This window comes from Heliangelus exortis, chromosome 11 (assembly GCF_036169615.1).
Source record: "Heliangelus exortis chromosome 11, bHelExo1.hap1, whole genome shotgun sequence".
NCBI lineage: Eukaryota > Metazoa > Chordata > Aves > Apodiformes > Trochilidae > Heliangelus > Heliangelus exortis.
Window position 1 is genome coordinate 17,138,807 of NC_092432.1, and position 19,724 is coordinate 17,158,530.

General features: G+C 38.2%; 1 protein-coding gene across 5 annotated transcripts in view; it reads left to right on the forward strand.

Annotated features, from left to right (window-relative positions):
* Nucleotides 1–19,724, forward strand: part of APBA2 (amyloid beta precursor protein binding family A member 2) — an 87,852-nt gene that overhangs the window by 41,609 nt on the left and 26,519 nt on the right. For all 5 annotated transcript variants that reach the window (XM_071754970.1, XM_071754972.1, XM_071754969.1 and 2 more), the window contains 3 exons: nucleotides 8,337–9,343; nucleotides 17,770–17,850; nucleotides 19,244–19,280. In XM_071754970.1, the coding sequence (XP_071611071.1) occupies nucleotides 8,375–9,343; nucleotides 17,770–17,850; nucleotides 19,244–19,280 (1,087 nt within the window). In that variant the 5' untranslated portion in view covers nucleotides 8,337–8,374. The remainder of the gene's footprint in view (nucleotides 1–8,336; nucleotides 9,344–17,769; nucleotides 17,851–19,243; nucleotides 19,281–19,724) is intronic.

Consider the following 19,724-nt stretch of genomic DNA (forward strand, 5'->3'; position numbering starts at 1 on the left):
GAACCCCAGGCTGCTCTCAGCAGTGCCATTCAACCTTTGCAGTTGACCCACCAAACTCAGGGTGGTTTTTATGAGGTAGAGACATTGAGGGAACATAAATCACCTCCTCTCTACAGAAGATGTGTTTGGTGGTTTTCTGGTTTGTCTGTTCAGAGGGTGTAAAGTACTTTCTTCTCTTTGGACTTGAGGAAACCCTGGCCTGACATCTGCCTAGCAGGGAGATGGAAAAGTGGGTCTTGATAGAAGAGGCTACAAAAAAATACTGAAAGACATCTGGCTTGTGTTGATTTTGACAGAATGTCAGCATTTTTCTAATGGCAATCGTGGAAAAAAGACAGTGTCAGTATAAAATGTGGTCATTTGAGTGGAATTTCACAGGATAAAGCCAAATATATTTCTAAAGCCCAGGAGGTTTCTGCTTGCTGCAAACAACAGTTCTTTAAACTGTATTTTCTGAATTGAAATTTGCTGGATTTTACATGAAGGAATAATTTGAAAAAAATCTAAATAGCAAGTTGCAATTAATTCTATCCATATATTATGTTTGCAAGTCTTATTTTTAGACCAGTGTCTGGAGTATGTGAGAGCAGAAATATTTTAAAATAAATAGCAAAGAGTTCATTTAAAACCTGTTTGGCTTCAGTTAGCTCTGTCATACCTGTTGTGTTTTGGGATGAAAATTCTCTTGGAAAGGAATGGAAATAGAATGGATTGTTTAGGCGTTTAGCAAGAGCCAAGAGAAACTGGAAATTCATATCTAATTAAGCTTTAAACTTCCTAGTATTGTCCTAAATTGTCAACCTCACTGACACAGTACTTCAGGTTTACTATAAACACTATTTATTGAAATTTGTTCTCTAAATAGCTTCTGATTATTTTCAGTAATGCTTCTCTGCAAAAAAAGTCATATTGCAATTTAAAAATTCTTCAGTAACTGTCTTGTTTATGCATGAGAACTCACAGAAACAAACACATGCCCCATAAACTCAGTGTCCTCCCTAATTCTCTTTGAGATTGCCTGTTTTTTTTTTTTTAGAACAGTGTCAATAGCACTGTTAAACTTTGTCTGCAAAGCTGCATTAGTGTGGCTTACTTAAATACTTGTTTTATTCATAAAGAGTTATAATGACATATGTAGAAGATCTCAGAGAGAATAGCTAGCATACACTGTAGTAAGTAGCATTCACAAAAGCAACTTAACTACTGGCTTAGGCTGCTGATACACAGATTGGAGTTCTGAAGAAAACACTGGACCTCAGTCCCCTTTTCATTCTCAAGTTTCACAGCAGAAAGATCTAAGTAACTAAAAATTTTTGTGTCTTACTTGAAAATGTTCTTTACAGTATGTTTTCATAAAGAGGTGAATGAAGCCATATAATATGTTTATAAACAACAAACCAATTGCAAGTGAGACATCAGTTCACAGACCAGAGCTTAGCACTACCATGTGTCTAAATTTCTCAGCTGTCTTTGGTGATGTTTTTTCCCTCCAAAAGGTTTGGGGTTTTTTAGGCTGAGGAAATTGTCCATCTCTGGGACTTTTAAGTTTTAAAAAACACCTTGAATCATATATGACCACAAAACCCCCAGAGAACCAGGCATTTTGGGATGTGCTGGACCTGCTGAGTATGCATTGAGCAAAGACATACATGCATTTGACTATATTTGCACATTCTGATTTGCACTGCATATGCAGATCTAACATCTTAGACATAAAAGTACCAATTCTACTTACATCCTAATAAGAACTGAAACTTCTGTCCTAGGTCTTTTCTCTCCCTGAAATAATGGGCTGCAGTTTTGTAGAGGTTTTTTTGTTTTAAATTCTAAGACTTTAGAGAAAAGGGCTAGACATTTTTAACAGGCTTGGCTAATAATTAGTGTCAGGATGTGCCTGTGCCTCGATTTTAATAAAATTGAGATGCTACTCAGAATGGCCCAACATGACCCTAATTTAATTATTCCACGGCAGTTCCAACTGTAGGTCAGTCTTGTTTCTGTAGAAAGATGGCACAAGAGGAATGTTACACATGCTCACTATGTGTATGGACCAACATCCCCAGTCCTCATTTGTCACAGACCCTTCTACCTTTCCTTCATTAGAGATACTGTGCTTCTCCTGAAATCAGTGGTAGTTACAATGGCTGATCAGGGATCCTATGAGAGCAGGTACCCCATTTATACCTGATTCTAGAAGAATTGGCAGGTTATTCTGCACTCTGCTTCTGGACCTCTGTGTGATAAATTCTCATGGTCTTTAGAGTCAGATCTTCTGAAAGATGAACAGCAAATTGATGCAGTGTGGCCTTGGAGAATCAAACTACTTCAAAATCTGGCATAATCATGGCAGGCTCATATTCTTTTTATCTACTTACTGGAAGTTCTGTGTCCCAGTCTAGAACCAGTCACACTTCATCCTGACTGACTTAGCAGACATGAATCCATTAAGTCTTCCGGAATGAAAGCCTACTGAGGAATACTATAAGTTTGACATCAAAATTGTTTTGAAAAAAATGAAGCTAGGTATTTCCACTTTAACTTATCTACTTATTGGAAAAGAGATTGGTATAAATAATGGAAAAGAGATTGGTATAAATAATGTCCTCCAATCATTAATTTTCTGATGCAGTTATGTTGAAAAACACTATTATCTCAGTTACAGTTGACCTGAATAACTTGATATATTTAGCAGTTCTAAGTATATGCCTGTATTGAAAGGGGCTTTTGTGGTTGGTTTTTTTTTATAGCATGTATTAATTATGAAGGCATAGTGCTAACATATGGAACAGTTTAAGTCAGCAGTGCATTAAAAACAGCTCAGCAGCAGAGAAGCAAGCCTGTAGGCCACACGTGCTATATTCTAGCTTGACAGTAAATTGCTGCAATGCTTGTGTTCCAGTTACATCTGAAGATGACTTATAAAGGATAGAGAGTTCTATCTTTCTGGAACCAATTTAATAGCAGACAGATTGTACTGGATATTTCAGGGAAACAGGAGGTTATTGAGCAATTTCAGGGAAGCAAAACTTCCATGTGAATTTTGTCAAAACTGATGAAGGGTACAAATACTGGAGACTGAGAAGTAGATGAAGGAAGAAATCTGGGGAGAAGTAAGCACAAGAAAGAGGCTTTACACAATAAAGCAAGTATGTCAAAATGAGGCCAGTAAAACTCTTAAGTTCACCTACAGGTTGCAGAAGAAAGGCTCAAAAGATCATTTGGCTATCGATAAGCATGCAACAGGACATGTTTGTTGCCAAAAGAAGCTAACAACCCCCTCAATGCACAGTCCCTTCAGATCACTGTGCATGTTAAATGGAAAACTGTCAGAGAGCTTGTTTTCCTCCCACAGGAATACTCTTCAGCTTATGAAAAAAGCACATATGTAAAACAGTTCTCTAAACACAGCCAGGAATATTATACTGGGTATTTCACTTTATCACCATGTTTACAATCATGTAACATTTCGCATTTTTAATGCTAATTTAGTCAGTCTCTCTCCATGAGATGAAAGTGGTGAAGGTACATTTCTACACAGGTGAAATGATGTGTTAAGTTCCATAAACCCTCTTTGCAGCTGTCTGGAATTAGGTGCAAGGAATTAGGAGAAAGCTAATGAGTCTGCTAATAAGCATTGATTGGAATAAATTCCAGCTGTAAGCCTGCCATCCTGTTTCTAGGAGTAGAAGAGATCAGTTCCTCTGTGCATACTCCCTTTTACTGCCACACAGAAACGCAGGGTGTGTTTTCTGAAAATCGATTTCCTTTTCCTATCAGCATTGAGCTGAGGCAGGAAAACTTAAGAAAAATAAAGCAAAACCATTATTGAAGGCAAAGCATTTTTATTGAGAACCCTGTGTTCCTTGGCCCCTTAGTCACTGATCTTGACACACTGTACAAGACAAATGAGCAAGACAAAATGTCTGACTTCTGAGGAGAGTAAAACAGGATCCAGCACTGACCTGTCATGTTCTCAAGAACACTTTTCCCCCACACTCAGAAGCTAAAAAATTTATTTAGAGTGATACAGAAGTTTGACCTAACCCTCCACTATGAAAGAGGGAGCTGAGTTATCGGAAGTAGGAGTTAAGTCTTACACCAAGAAAAGGAAATGACCTGTTTACTCAGTTGAAGCCTCATTCATAAAGCATTCCTGGATCCAGCAGATCATTACTTCTACCTTCACTTCACAGGACACAGGAGTAGTGTCAGAGAGAAATCCAGCATTTTCTCCAATTTCAAGAGCATTTTTGGTAACTGATATGTGAATATTAGCTACGTAACCTAACACCATGGATTTCTTTAGAAACTTAGGAAAAGTATTAATCCCTGCAGAAGGTGACTTACAAGACTCCTGCACAGTAGACTGAGTAGCAGAACTCATCGTAGAAATCATGCATTCTTTGCGTTTCTCAAAAAACAGTCAAGTTCTGTTTTTATTCTAAAATCTGAATACATTGGGTTAATTGTCATCCATGTAGATAAATGAACATCTATCTCTGTAGGTAAGACAGAAGAGTTTGGACCTGTGGCCATCAGGAAATAACACCTTGCTGTGTGATATTAGACAACTTAGAAAAAGCTTAGAATGATTTTAGTTTTTTTAAAAATTAGGTTATGCTAAACCTAATGTAAGACAGTATTTTTCTAGGAACACAGATATTTTGAAACAGCAGAAGAAAACTAGGCTACCTTAGCTGTTCCAGTATTAGAGTTAAAATACAGTTGTTGGTTTTCTTGACAGAAGTGAATGTGTAGCTCCATAAAGAACAATTCTCAGACTTGTGTTTGAAAACTCTATGCTGTAATTCAGATGTGTCAGTACATTTGTAGAAGTCACGTTTGAGGATGGTAAAATCAGGGAACATTCAGTCTGCAGTTTAGAGGCTAAGAATGATAAATCCTTACACTTTTTCTTACACTAATCTGATCAGTACTTGGTTTCCTAAAAAGTAGTATCTGACCTAAAAGTTGGCACAGGTAAGGCGGCCAAATAAATGAGAGCTGTAATTCTCTTGCAGAGATTGCTTTGCAACTTCAGTGACCATACCATTAGTATCAGCCCTGCCTCTTATTGAAAAATAAGGCTTCTATTGCCTCTGCTGGGAAATGTGCCTTGATTCAGTGTACAGGGGTAAAGCACTCTTTATTCAGGGCCTAAGACTGAATTAACTAAAAACCAGTTTCCTATGTCCTTCTAGTATGTCAGTGCTAGACATGCCTGAGAGGCATTCCTTTCTCTGTTTCTTATCTCCTGTGCTGTAAAATCTTTCTAGTTTGCAATTATTTATTTGAAGTTCTTCCTTCCCACTCCCTCCCATAGTCCATATGCTGCACTTTCACATGCCACTGTTGGAGGAGAACTGCACCTGCTGTCACTAATGCCACCCAGCTCATAACCATTTCCTTAGAGCCCTCAGAACCCCTAACCTGGCCATGCCCCCCCTGGTCTGGTCTCCTGCCATATCTAGCCATTGACTTTTGGCTTTCAGAGTACGGGTGAATGGCATCCTGTGACATGCACTGTTATACACTATCTAACATGCAGCTGATTTTCCTGCAGGTAAGTAACCTTTATGAACATACAACAACTGGAATTCATAAAAGGAGATCAAGTGCATTGATACCACCTAAGGCAATTTCAGGGCCTGAATACTAAACAAAGATGCTTAGATGTGGGTGGAAAAACTCCATTACGCTGTCTGGCTAAAAAAAGGGTTCTCATCTCCATATGCTTTAGAAAAATCTGAGTCATAAATTTCAACCTGTGCTTGTGTTACATGCTTTATGCGTCTTCATCATCAGCAACACTGTAGTGATTTGTGTACAGGGTTTAGTGTACTGTAAATCTTGTAAGTAACACTTAATATGGAACTTAATATGTAGAAAATTTCCAATGACAAGTAGACTGAAGCCACTGCAGATGAGAACAGTTCTTTCTCTAAGACTTTTTTCTGTTCTTGACAAGAAATAACTTTCTGTTAAGACAGATGAGGTATCTATATTTCTGTACTGCACTGCTATGCAGAAGTATCTCCTTTGTAGCACTCAGTCTTAACTTCTTTTGGACAAGTTTGTTTACTGTGCTTACCCATTCCTGATCTGGTTATGCAAGTAATTTATCTTGCTTGTGGGTAGTTTTTCACAGCCTGTGTTGTGACTAGATTTTAATCCTACGTCCACGTACAGAAACATCTTTAGTTTGCAGTAAGCAGAGCTTAACTAGGCCAGAGAAATACCAGTGGATAGATGGCTCAGTGTTCCTTCTAACTCACTCCAAAGTAAGCATTGATACCTATTTTATTAAAGGGATCATAGTGGCCATACAGATAGTATTGAGCAAGTCTTGTAAGTCTGCTAGTTCTTCTAATAGTGAAAAAGTGCAAGCATCACTGGGCAAGTCTTGCCATCTCCTTGCCATTGTTTAAAACTTCACTTCAGATACATTATTTACACTTCAATGCTTTCTGTCAAACTAATTCTGCAAAGGCCCAGTAATGAAAAGAAGCCTCACATACTGAGTGCCTTTCACGCCTCCTCTTGTAAGAAACATGCTTCTGCATTTGGTATCCCAGAATCTAGAATCCCTATTCCAGGAAGAGCTTGGAATCCACATGGATTTGCCATGTGTATGCCATTTGCATGCAACCCGTGCATGCATCAGATTCATGGATTTATCACAAACTAAAGTCTGGGCTTTTCTTTGTGGTATAAGAAATTCTGCAAGGATATCTATGAGGTTTTAGGTTACAGTGACAGGATATTTTTGATAAATCCATAATGCCTAGGTAATTCATCTATGTATAGCTCCTCTAATCTTTCAGCTCCATGCTGGTTTTATTGCTCTGTGTGTGCATGCAAGATTTGTAGAACTGGTTATATCAAACCATCACAGATTTTGGCTGACGTGCCTTTGATATATGCATATAGTAAAGCACACAGTTGTGTGGTGCATTTCAGAAGCCCATGTCTGAGCTCAGTTTACCCCAGGTAAGTAACTGCACAGGTCAAGCTTATTAGAACCATACAACAGTGAAATACACAGAGAAATATATACTGAAAGTATGTTGTTTCACCCACCCAAATCACACACAGTAAATTGCAGTTGTTAAGCCTATCTAGAGTTAGCCATTTTCTTTATTTTGACTATTTTTGATACAGTTCATATAATCTCTGCTTATTGATTTAGAATCCAGTATTCAGACAAAAATATGTAGTTTAAAATAGCGCAAGTACTTAGTGGGAAGAATTAATGAGCTTTTATTGTAAATGTCTTTTTTCCTGGCATATGCATCAGATTGTTTGAAAAACAATCTTGCAGAGGAATCTAGATAGATTGGAGCATTGGGCTATGATTAACAGGATGAAAGTTTACTAGTCAAAATGCCAGATTCAGCACCTGGGACTGAGTAACACAGGACACAAGTATAAATTGGGAATGGAGTGGCTGGAGATGAGCCTTGCAGAAAGGGATGAGGGGTTGCTGGTTGGCAACAGAATCAACATGAGTCAGCCAGTAGAGCAAACTGCATCCCAGGGTGCAAACCCAGCATAACCAGCCAGTCAAAAGAGGAGATTATCCTGCTGCATTCAGCTTTGGTGTAGCCTCACACGGAGTAAGGCGTACAGTTCTGGGAACAACAATTCAAGAGGGATGCAAAGATTCTTGTATGTGTCCAGAGGAGGGCAACAAAGCTGGAAAAGAGGTTTGAAGGCATGTCCTATGAGGAGCAGCTGCTAACTTTGGGCTTGTCTAGTTTGGAGAAAAGGAAGATGAGGAGTGACCTCATTTCTCCTTATTCCTTATTTCTCCTTATTCCTATTCTCCTTATTCACTGCATTATCCTTTAGTGCCCTGTGTGACTGCCAAATCAATATAATTCTTTTCCTTCAGTTTTCAAAAGAGTAGGTCAAAGTCTAAATTTATGCTTTCAGTACACATTAAAGAAATGCCTAAGCTGAAAAATGAAAAGAGTTCCTGTTTACTGCATAGCAATCAACACATGACCTCTTACTGGCAAGAAATAGAAATTGAAAACTAATTTCAAGGTTCAGGATTAATTCTCTGTCAAATTGCTAGAGGAGATCCTACACTAGAATACATTTAGCATAAATGTAGGACCTTCTCCTTATCGGTTCACTTCAGTGTGCAAATTACTATTTTGATTTCATGGTTCTGTAACATGAGCATTTTAAAAGTTAGCTGTCTCTGAATCTGGTAGGAGTATCTACAAACACATCCTTTTTACCAGATAAATCTATGACTTTTTTTCTATTAACATCACTGTTCTCTACTAATGACCTTTTCTGAATGTGTTTTTCCACCTTCCCTACAGTAATTGCTTAGAAATGATTGTCATATAAGGAGTTGGCTATGGCAAACAGGAAGCGTCAAAGCACTACAGCCAGCATGCTGGATCACAGAGTGAGAGCTTGCCCTACTTCATCTCACAACAGGGAGCCTGAAAACGAAGAAAGTGACCTTCCCATTGAAGATTATGCAGCGAAGGAGGCAGAATTAGCAACTGTCAGACAAGGCAGTCCTACACCTGTGGAACATGAGTGCAATGATAACAGTGGAGATGGTGACTCCAGCTCTGACTATGTGAATAACACCTCTGAGGAGGAGGACTATGATGAAGGCTTGCCAGAAGAAGAAGAGGGGATCACATACTACATTAGATACTGTCCAGAGGATGACAGTTACCTGGAAGGAATGGACTGCAATGGGGAGGAGTATGCTCCTCATGAGGAACACCATGTTGAAACAGATGAATGTCAGGAAGCTGTAGAAGAATGGGCTGAAGGTAAAAGTCAGCACCAAGATGAAAATGAGGTGATGGAGAGGCAAGAGTGGCAGGAAGTTCAAGATCATGGTGTTCAGATTTTGGAGGATGAAGTGTCATCTTTGGAGATTCAAGACCAAGAAGAAAACATACAATATTGTCAAAGTGAAGGTGGCTACCCGGACTATTACTCAGCAGAGGCTAATGGAAACTCACAGGGAATATCACCATACCATTCTAGAAAAGAGGATGCAGAGCTGGAAGAGCAGGAAGAGGACATTGACCAGATTGTAGCAGAAATCAAAATGAGTATGAGCATGAGCAGTATTAATAGTACAACAGAAATGAGTCCAGAGCACACTGGGACTGAAAACATAGCACATGACTATAAAGAGACTTGCTCAGAGGGAGAAGCCATTCACAGTACCAACAGGCACGAGGGGAGGCCAAAGTCACTGAATATCCCATCTGCCTCTAAGCACAGTGGAGATGTGCCTAGAGGTTTTAAAGCAAAGTCAAGAACCCCAGAGGACAGACAGAAGTGGCCACAAGAGCAGGTATGATGTTCTCTGTTTAACAAAACTGTCACATGATTCTGCAAATATTCTGTTATTTATTCCAAACAGAATTAGAGAACAATATTTTGCTTTTTTTTAACTATGCATTGCACTCTCAGCTACGTAATCACATTGTGTGTTTAGAAGGTGCTCATTGTAGTCAATTTAGGTAGAGAACTGGGAGGATTTGAAGAGAACAAACAATGCTAAGTAAAACAAGGTATTCCAGATATATGGGGCAAAATTAGTTTATTTACATTGTTTTTCTTCTGCAGTAACACACTAGATAAACTTAAAACTGGGGTCAGCACTGAAATAGTAAAGGATTTTTTCCATTAAGAACTCATTATTAGGTACTTAAATGTCCCTAACACGAGATGTGGCTAGACTTGTAAACAGGTGTCTGTTTACAGAATTGAGATGAAGCTCAGAGGACTTCCTGCTTTTTTGTCTGGGCCATTCAGTTCTTTTAATATTTACTATACATTTCTTAAGGGATGGATGAATTAATGTATTGTCTAAAGGAACCTGTGTCATTTGTGAAACCGGTGTAGCCACTATTTTAATTACAATGATTAAAGTTCTTGCACAGTGAAAGGAGAAAAATCAAAGGCCATTGTCAGTAGATGTACATGACAAACTTACTGCTTGCAGAGAATTTGCTGGGACAATCCTTGCTTTTTTCATCTGTCTAAAAGATTTTGATTATAAGTGTGTCACATGATAAAAAATATCATGGTGAGAGGGATGATACAGAATCATACAGATTGCATATGGAACACTTTTTTTGCCCCCCAATTGTTTAGACAAATGTAGATTTGGATGCTTTTAAGTTAAAACAAGATACTATGTGCATGTCAGGTTTGGTAAACAATAAGCAAACAGGAATGTGCCTTTTGTTGCTTCATGTGCAGTTTGCTTTTTTTCATGTTTCAGCTCCTCTCCTACTTTACTGCCCCCATAAGTGGTAATAATGCTGCATAAATTTTCAGAATAGTTAGCAGTAACACAATAAATTTTCACATACTTTTAAAAATATATAGTTACTAACTCCTAGCTCGTGACAAATGCTAGCAATTGTCTTGCGTACCAAACAATAAATAACTAGTAGACAAATGCAAGTTTAAGGGGTTCAGTTGCTAGGTTTGCTTTCAGCAATTAATCACCAGAGAACAATAGTCACTTCTAAGACCTAACAATCTACAGAAAATGGTAAAAAAAAGAAGCATCTTATTTTACTTCCAGTGTGGTACAGTCTCCAGTCTTAAATATACATGCTCACTCCTGGAGACTCTGGGGAAGCTTGGGGGGAGTTTGCTTGTAAGAGTCTTTATTTGTAAATACCTTCTCCTGAGGGAAACCTAGAATACATTTAAAGTGTACTTTTGCTCTAACTCACTGCTTAGCACAACTTTTTTTTCTTGTAGATTTTGCATGCTTGCATTATTTAAGACACTGCATCTCTGAAGTTGAAATGGAGTATTTGGGGCATTTTATGACAACTAAAATTTAACATCTTAGTCAACCTAGGAGCTTCTCCCACTCCCACTTGACATCTGAGTTATCTCAGACTGAGCCAATTTTTAATGTATCTGCCACATATATTTTTGCTAGTATTTTATATGGTTCAGCTTCAAGCAGAAAAGTTGGATATTGAATTATTGTTGCAATTGTCTTGAATTAAACACGAATTAACTGATGAAATATATCTTTGGATCAAGTAAGGAGGCAGAGGAACTGAATGGCTCATTCAGCTGATAATAGGATACAACATGAGCAGACACTGAATTGATGTGGTGTTTCTCTGTGGTGATGTGGTGTGCAAAAGTTGTTGCTGTTGGCTCAAAGCTTTTTTCTTTTTGGAATGCTATTATATTTGCATATCTTCAAGTACAGCTACAATGTTGTTGGTTTGACAGACTAATAATCAACCTGGGATCAGGTTCACAGGGTGGAAAATGAGTAGTCTCCTGCTGCAGATGACTGCTTGTACTGTACAAAATATGAACAAAGGCATGGTCTAAGCCAAAGCTTGAACAAGAAAAAGCTTGTCTCACCCCCAGTTCACTGCAACATAACCTGTCCTGCTTCCATCCCACAAAGCAGTTTGGTATGGGGCAGTCCCATCCTGCTGCTAAAATAATGCCAGTGGAAGATGTCTCTTGCACTAGTGGGACTTACAGTTAAATAACTGTTCCTGTGGGGAACCTCATATGGCAGAGTTTACTCTTTTCATCTCAACTAGAGTCATACTTGTAGGAAATGCTGGCATTGGCATGGCTTGAGAGGTGCTTCTCATGAGTGGGGACTAAATATGATCATGGGACTCATCACTTGAGCACTGGCTGCCTAATCAGCCCTTTAATTCTTCATGCATTATCTGCCTGGATTTCAGATTGCAGACTCCTGACTACACTTACTCTCTCCTACCCTAAGTAGATCTATTTGCCAACAATAAAAGGTTAACTTTTTAGCAGTGAAAACACCCTACGTTCTCTATAACTTTTTGAATAATTACCACCACTAACAAGGAGAACCTTAGAGAGAAATCTACCTTTTAATAATGCTGCCTGTGACACATGAATCCTGTTGCTTCTCATGTCTCAATCACACTTTCATATCAGCGGCACATTTGAGAACCTAACCAAATATGCTCATACAAACTCCCCTGGTAGGGACCCAGGAGCTTCTGCAGTGTTAGCCTCATTTCACAACTTTAATATAGGCTAAACCCTTCTTACACTTTTCCAATATGGACATTCAAAGACAGATAAAATATCACTAACAAAAGGTTTATGAAAGAAAATTTTACAAAGTCTTCTTTTTGTCTGTTCTCCAACAGCTTTGCAAGCATCAGTGCTGCTACTGTGTTTTGTTTACCTATAATAATAGAGTTTAGTATTGACAAAAATATTTGAGGTTTATTTCCTTTTCTTGGCATAAGCACAGTGCTCTTCTGCTGTAATAAAGTCCAAATCCAGGAGCCTTTTGTTCATAAAAGATCTCACCCCTGGAACAGTGTGAAGCAGCTAAGATGAAAGACATTTTAGAAAATCTCTATCTTAGGAATGTCTTACTGACTTCAGTCTCAATATTATGGGATGTATTTGGTAGAATTTTGGGGAAAACAACCATTAATATAAATAAAGAGCATTAAAAAAGCTTGCTGCTCCCTATGTATTCTAGGCAGCTGTGGGGCAGAAATATTCAATAGCTATTAATGAGTGACAGTTTCCAAACATAGGAAGAGTAAGTAATTACTGAAAAGTGCTGAACAGCCCAAACACTTTCCAACAAAACCAGTTTCTCTGTGCTAATTGGCCAAGTTATGGCTTTTTAGCAATAAACTGCCACCACCAGAAGACAGCAAAATGAATGTTTCATACTTAAAGATGCATTAGTGACAGTCTTCTCTGGGCAGTTTAAAGCAGAAGGCAGCATGCACTCCAAGATACATCTACATAAAACCACACCATTTGGCACAGCTATTTCTTCAAAACGCTTATCATGGCTCCTTCTCAATTTTAACTATGTGCAAAGGAAAGGAGAAAAAAATCTCTTAATTTTTTAAGATGATAAAATCCATTGGTGATTGTTTTAAATTATTTTGTGGAATGGTTGGGTCTCTAAACTTTGGCTCCTCCTACTTTCATACTGCCAGTACTTACTGTAACGTGACTCACTTGGAACAACTACTTTCTACAGACATTTCCCTCTTCACTTCTGACATGTGCTAGCACCACTTCTGAATTAGTATATAAGTAATGGAATCTTTGTGAGAGTATGAAGTCTGGCCTTTTTTTCTGTGCTCAAAATCAGAAATCCTTCAGCTAGTCAAAAAAAATTGCCTCATTCAGATTCTGTCTTTGTAATGTATCCTGCTGGGTGAAATTGCTCTTACTGACAATAGCGTGTTACTCATGATTCAATAACTAATGCAGCAGCTCAGCAGGGGTACATTAAGCCATTCCCACTACACATCACAAGCAACTATGATAGAAGTTACTTCAGTCATGTAGTTTGATAGGAATAGTACAGCCATATCAGGCTTGTTACTAAGTTACCATCTATTGATTCAGAAAGATATTTGAGATACACCTTGATGTGTTTCTATAAAGACAGCAGTGTTCATGTATATGGAGAACACATAGCCCGATGGATAAACTGTCTTCAGAACCCTAAAGAATATCAGAGAAGTTGAAACCAGAAACTCAAGTTTTGTCCCTAAGAGATAAGCATAGTAATACCCATATGTTCTAGCTTTTTTTCTAAAGAGAGACCACAAACCTGGCTGAAAAGCTGGTAAGCCCTATTGGTTTGCTTGTGGAACAGGTAACTTAACAATCTAGTCAATCTACCACAAACATCTCTTCTAGAAGGTTTTTTCATCTAGGAACATACCATAAGTAACCTCTCCCAGTTGGAACCAATGAGAAAACATTTATTTTCCATTTCAAGATGAGTTTCAAAAGTGCACAAGCCAGTGCACTGGTTTCTGAACACATTATTTGTAATATTTGAATAGCATTGCTAATAAAAGAAGGGCAGTTATGGATCATAAACCTCATTATTTAAATGTTTAAACAGCAATAAAGCCTTGCTGCTCCTTTGAGCTGTACTCACTGCTTGCTTACTAGCTCTTTGCAAAAAGGGTTAGCAACCCTGAAAAAAATTGTTAATTCCTCTCTCAGGCATATTATTCCTCTGAATAAATCAAGAAAGGGACTAACCTGTTGATTTCCAGAAGAAGGTTCTCAAGCCGAGGAATTCCTCATCAGCACTGAGCATCACAGCAGCATTCAGGATCACAGGTGGCAACATTGAGAAGGACCATATTGCTGAGATGAGCTTTTGTCTGAGGGGCTAAACAGCTTATGCTGGAGTAAACAATTAGTACTGTTAACAAACAGCAGCACTCAGTCATTAGCAGCCCTTACCTCCAGCTATGAGGGGCTTTACACTGCTGGAAAGGGTAGTTTTAAAGGGGGCCAGACTGGCTGGGGAGGTCCTGCTAGACTGGTGGGTGAAGGAAGGCCCAGGCCCCAGGCCTGGCATTTGGCCATAAGGATAGAGCTAGACAGGGGATTGGTGGAACTGCAGCCCTATTTCTGAAAGATGTACATAGATATTTCAGTGACATCAAATGAGTCTGATTTTCCTCTCAGCTTAGAGATGGCATTCTTGGCTGCCTCACATTCCTCCAAATGGTGAGGGACACTGCCTCTGTGCTTGCTCAGAGACAAAAGTACTAATAACACCACACCTTTAATACTTAATATTTTTATATCTTTCCATTGCAGAATCTGTCCTCCTACCAGAATCTTATCCTAGGATAAGAGACATAGATGTGCCTCTGTGTTTGCAATCAGTTTCAGTTTCAGTTTAGATTTGGGTTCTAGTCTAAGTTGCAAGTCAGAGAATACAGAATTTATAATACTTGTTTCCTTCAGCTAGATTTTTCTAGCTATGGTGCAACTTAATACAACATTATAAATTGTAAACTAAGGAACATGAAGAAAGCAAGTATTTAATACAATAATTTATTTGACATTGGTCAGATTACCTGGGAGCATGAACCAACTTCCAGCCTACACTGAACACCAGAATTTATTTTTTCTAAAAATGATTCCATAAAGAAAATGCAAAACACTCCCTGCATCCTTGGTCTAGAGGCATCTCCTTCCGGATGTACATGAGCACATGGTTTGTAACTGTGTACAGGAGATACAGCTATGCCTGCTCTGCAGAGTTCTCTCTTCACACGCTGTTAGTCTTATGGAAAGAACGGGAAGACCTTCTCCCTGTGCATCTTTCTGGGATACTGTGTTAGCAAACATTTCTTCATCATTCATATATCAACACTTATTTTTTAAAGGGTCATTGTAACAGCCCCTGTATTTGCTGGCTATTGTTGGGCACAGACAGGCACAGCTCCCCTTACTGTCTGCTCAATCTCTTGGGCAGCTGCTGAGGGGATAAATAGGGTGTGCTACACTCCAAAGCTGAGAAGATCTCAAGGACATGGTACTCCATTCAGCTTTGTTTGGAGAACATGCTCACAGTTGACATCTTCCCCTCCCTGTCAGAGGTAGAACATATTGTGTGCACTAGGGCTGCTAAACACCTAGGTGAAACGCAGGCTGGGAGGGATGGGGGAAGGCCAAATAGTAAGTAAAAAACATTTAATATATTCCTCATTCAGGTGATGTGATTGATCCCAACTCATCAGGTATCCTGCAGACTTCCCTTTGGAACCCAGCCAATACACAGTAACAGCCTATATACTACATATGTAACAAATATGTAGTACATATGTGAATAGGAATAAAGAAGCAAAGGCTGGGGTTTATTCCTGAAATCCTGAAAACAGAATTCCAATAAATTACAGCTATGTATAAATCAAAAATTAAATCTCATTTTGGTTTTTAGTCATATTTTATATTAAGACTGTATGAAATTACATATGCAACTATTAAAGCATATGGGTGGCACTATGATCCCCAGGGTGGGTAAGTCCATTAGCATGTAAGATTTGTGATACAGACGTTACAGAAATGTTTATGGCACCCAGGGTATGCTTCCTAAACCAATTCTTTCTTTACGTGCAGGTGCATTTCCAGTTCAGTGAAGGGTGTGGTAATCACAACTGACACAGCTTTAAAAGTACTGGCATTCTGTTGTACATGCTGGAGTTAATAATTTGCCATGATTGTTTACAGTTTAATATATCTTCATTGTGGCCATGTCATTTTCTCTGCTTAAAGCATACTTGATCTAATCCTACTATTTTAGGGAATAATGTATGATTATTATGCCTGTTTTATTAAAACCCTCTAGATACTTGCTTTCCTCATTAATATGTTTCACTGCACATCAAAACATAATGCTCCATATTAGCTTAGCCATGCAATATAATTTGTCTTGTCTCCAACAGAACAGCATTTACTACAGGGATATGGAAGCTTTCTGCCTGCTACAGCCATGTAGAGAGGGCACTAGTCAGTGAGTCCCTGAGTCTTGGGGTGCTGTGTGTATATCTCAGGCTTTCCTTTCCTAAAATCCTTCTTTAGTACCCAGGTGAATTTTCCTTTGTCTAGGTTGTCTTACCTGAAAATTAGAATTACTGAGCTGGTAGCTCTGATGTGCCCACATTTTTGTTCCGCTGACTAAATATTATTCATAGGGAATAATTTGTATAGAGATGAACATGAAGCTACATATTGATTACAGCTACATATTGCATTTGAAAGTCAAAAGACAAGAATTTAGGTTCACATGTAGCATTTAGGCTGAACCTTTGAAATAATACTGGCCCAGAGTTTGCCATTTGCCAGCTGCTGATACAAGTTCTTATTTTTGACAGTGGTATTTAGGCACTCTTTTTTATACATAATAGGGTAACTGAGAAAAAAGAAAAGGGAAATATCCTAAATGATAAAAATTTGTTCCAGAAATCACCTTGGGTTTTTTTTCCAGATTTCTAACACTGAAACTCTTGAGTCATAAAAACTTCACTTTCTTGGTATTTATGGGACCTGGGCCCTCCCTGTGGCAGGGGCTGCTGTTCTGTGACTTGTGTCACAACCCTGGTGAGGAAATTCTGCCCCTAAGAAGATTTGAACTTAGAAGAAAAAGAGTTTTCCATTATTTAAAGACAGTATTTTCCTTGCATAAGGTTTTATATTTTCCTTTTCATAGTTCTTCAGAAGCCTGAAGCTGTGCTGCCAGCATCCTGTAAGATATGCATAGCCCAAAAGGAGGGTCACGCCATGAGATATTCCCTATGAACAAAGAATCTGATATTCAGGGCTAGGATTCTTTTTTTCAGATCAGAGGTGGCTCTCGGGACTATTTTGATTTTGTCCAGTACTAGGCATAAATATATTTTTAAATTCTGACTTTGGCTTCTGAACAATCCAAACATGTCACTATTTGGCTTAATTCCAGATAAAAAAATTGCACTGAAATAAATTAATTTAGTTTAAATCAGTAGCATAATTGCTACTCAATGATAATTGAAATATCTTATTATTTACATAAAAGTAGATCTTTTATTATAATTATAGACTTCAACATTTTTATGTGACTCTCATATTTGCTAAATTACAACAGGAAATTCCAGCTATCACATGATGATATATTAGTATCAGTAATGGATATTGATTGCATATAACTAACTACCTATAAATACCTATAAATAACTACACAGAATTGCTTCATGACTGTGGTAAAATAATGGAGAACATGCTAAATACAGTTTTGTGTTAATATTTTATGAATTTCTATTAATATTTTCTAAATGTGATTCAATCAGGAAAAAATTTTCTACCTATCTTCGCACCATGGACCTCTACTGAAAACTCTACTTTGTTTTGAAGCTTTTTAGAAGACAAAAGGTTTGAAATCTTTTCTCTTTTTTCTTGCAGATGTGCAATGGGTTAGAGCAGCCAAGGAAGCAACAGCGTTCAGACCTCAATGGACCAGTTGACAACAATAATACACCCGAGGTAGGAACCTAGGCTATTAGGCTGTTCTGCTGCCTAGCACGTTGCTGCCAGTCTTCCAGGAGGGAAAGCAGACAAGGAATTGTCAGCTTTTTCCCCTCTCACACACACTTATGCTCTGTTTCTTTTCCTGAACTAACAATACATACCACAGCTGCATATTCCAAAAAGTCTTCGAACTATACCCATGGATCTGTTGCTGTCACATTCATTTTATGTAACTGACCATGGCATGCGCTCAAGCCTAAATTTTTCTGACATGCAGAACAGGTAGAACACTTCAGAAATTTTCTTTTTCGATTATTGGAAAGCAAAGGTAGCATCAAAAAGAAATCAGTTACTGCTTTTTTCCTCTTCCACCACCACCCTTCTTACCACCCCCTCAAATGTCAGTCTTCGAAGCCAAAGGAATGCTTAATTCCCACTGGAAAATTCTCTTTAAATAACCCCTAATATCAAGCACACCATTCAGTTGCTGAGGGCTCAAATGATTCACATCTTTTTGAGTGGCTTCTGTGGTAGATGTGTCCTGGCTCAGTCAGCTGTGAACGGGATGCAGTGATAGGCAGACCTGTTCTTGTCACTAAGGACAGGAGCAAAGAGGACATCCAAGAATGCAGAATGAGATTATACTTGAGGCTAGACATAGTGACATGAAATCCAGACTTTAAAGCAGAAGTCTGTTATCTCAAAAACATGTAACATACTTAGCCTGTAGCCTGTTACGTTAATGAAGAGGCACATTTCTAAAGCTGTTTCCCATAATGAAGAAATCAGCCTCTTTCCTGGAAACAGGAATGCCTCAGGAGGCTGGCAAGAGACAAGCAAATGGAAAAACTGTATCTGTTTATTGAGAATAGAGACAGAAGCATAAAAAGAGCACTGTTGTTGCTCCTGCTGAGATTAAGTGTAATGCTAAGTCCTGTGCAATCAGGGACAGTTCTTTTTCAGCACTAACCCAGACTCTTGCTTTGAAAATATTGTTGAATGTTCTTAATTGGAAACTTCAAATATCATTAATAAGCAAGGGGATCTAGTGGATAAACTGCTGGACTGAGAATTGCTGGTTTGTATTGCTCATCTGACAGCTGACTTCCTAGGTAATTTTCCTTCTCTTCCCCCAACTGTCTCTTATTATTTCATGTGGTGGGATCTGTTTAAGATTCTTTAAGATTCCAGGTAAATAGCACTATGTAACAGTTACATTGGGTTAATAATTACTGTGATGTGTTCACAGTGCTAAATGTGTTTCACTGTGCTAAACAGTGGCTATGCAGAAATTCTACAGAGAAATTTGATATTTTTATAAATGGTCAGCTCTCTAAATATAATATGAATTCATTTCTGGTTATAATAATTGTTTTGTTACAGCTATACCATTTCTATTTCTCAACAGACAAAGAAAGTGTCTTCATTTCCAAGTTTTGTTGATGGTAAGTTTCATGTAATCCACAGTTGAAGTAGGATAAAATTGAAGTAAATGCTTTAGTATACTTTAAAGATTTTAAAATCAGTTAAACCCAAATGAATACAGCTGAAAAGTACTGAAGTATTTCACTTTGTATGGGGAAAATGCATACAGGTCTTCCTGCAAAGGAAATTTCTAAACTGTAAAGTGATAAAAGACCCCTCAGATCTGCCACAAACACACTTTTCTCCACAATGGAACCATAAAGAAATTTTAAAAATTTAAAGTGTTATTCTCAACTTGGTCAAAACTTACTGCAATTTAGAACAACATATTTTTTTCCTGATCTCAGCAGCCTGACTAGCAACTTTTGGGTTTAGCCATTGCCTTGAAGAGCTAAAGCAAATAGAAGGTTCAAAGATTGCCCGTTTTGCACAGATTTGACATCTGAAGAAAGTTACACATAACA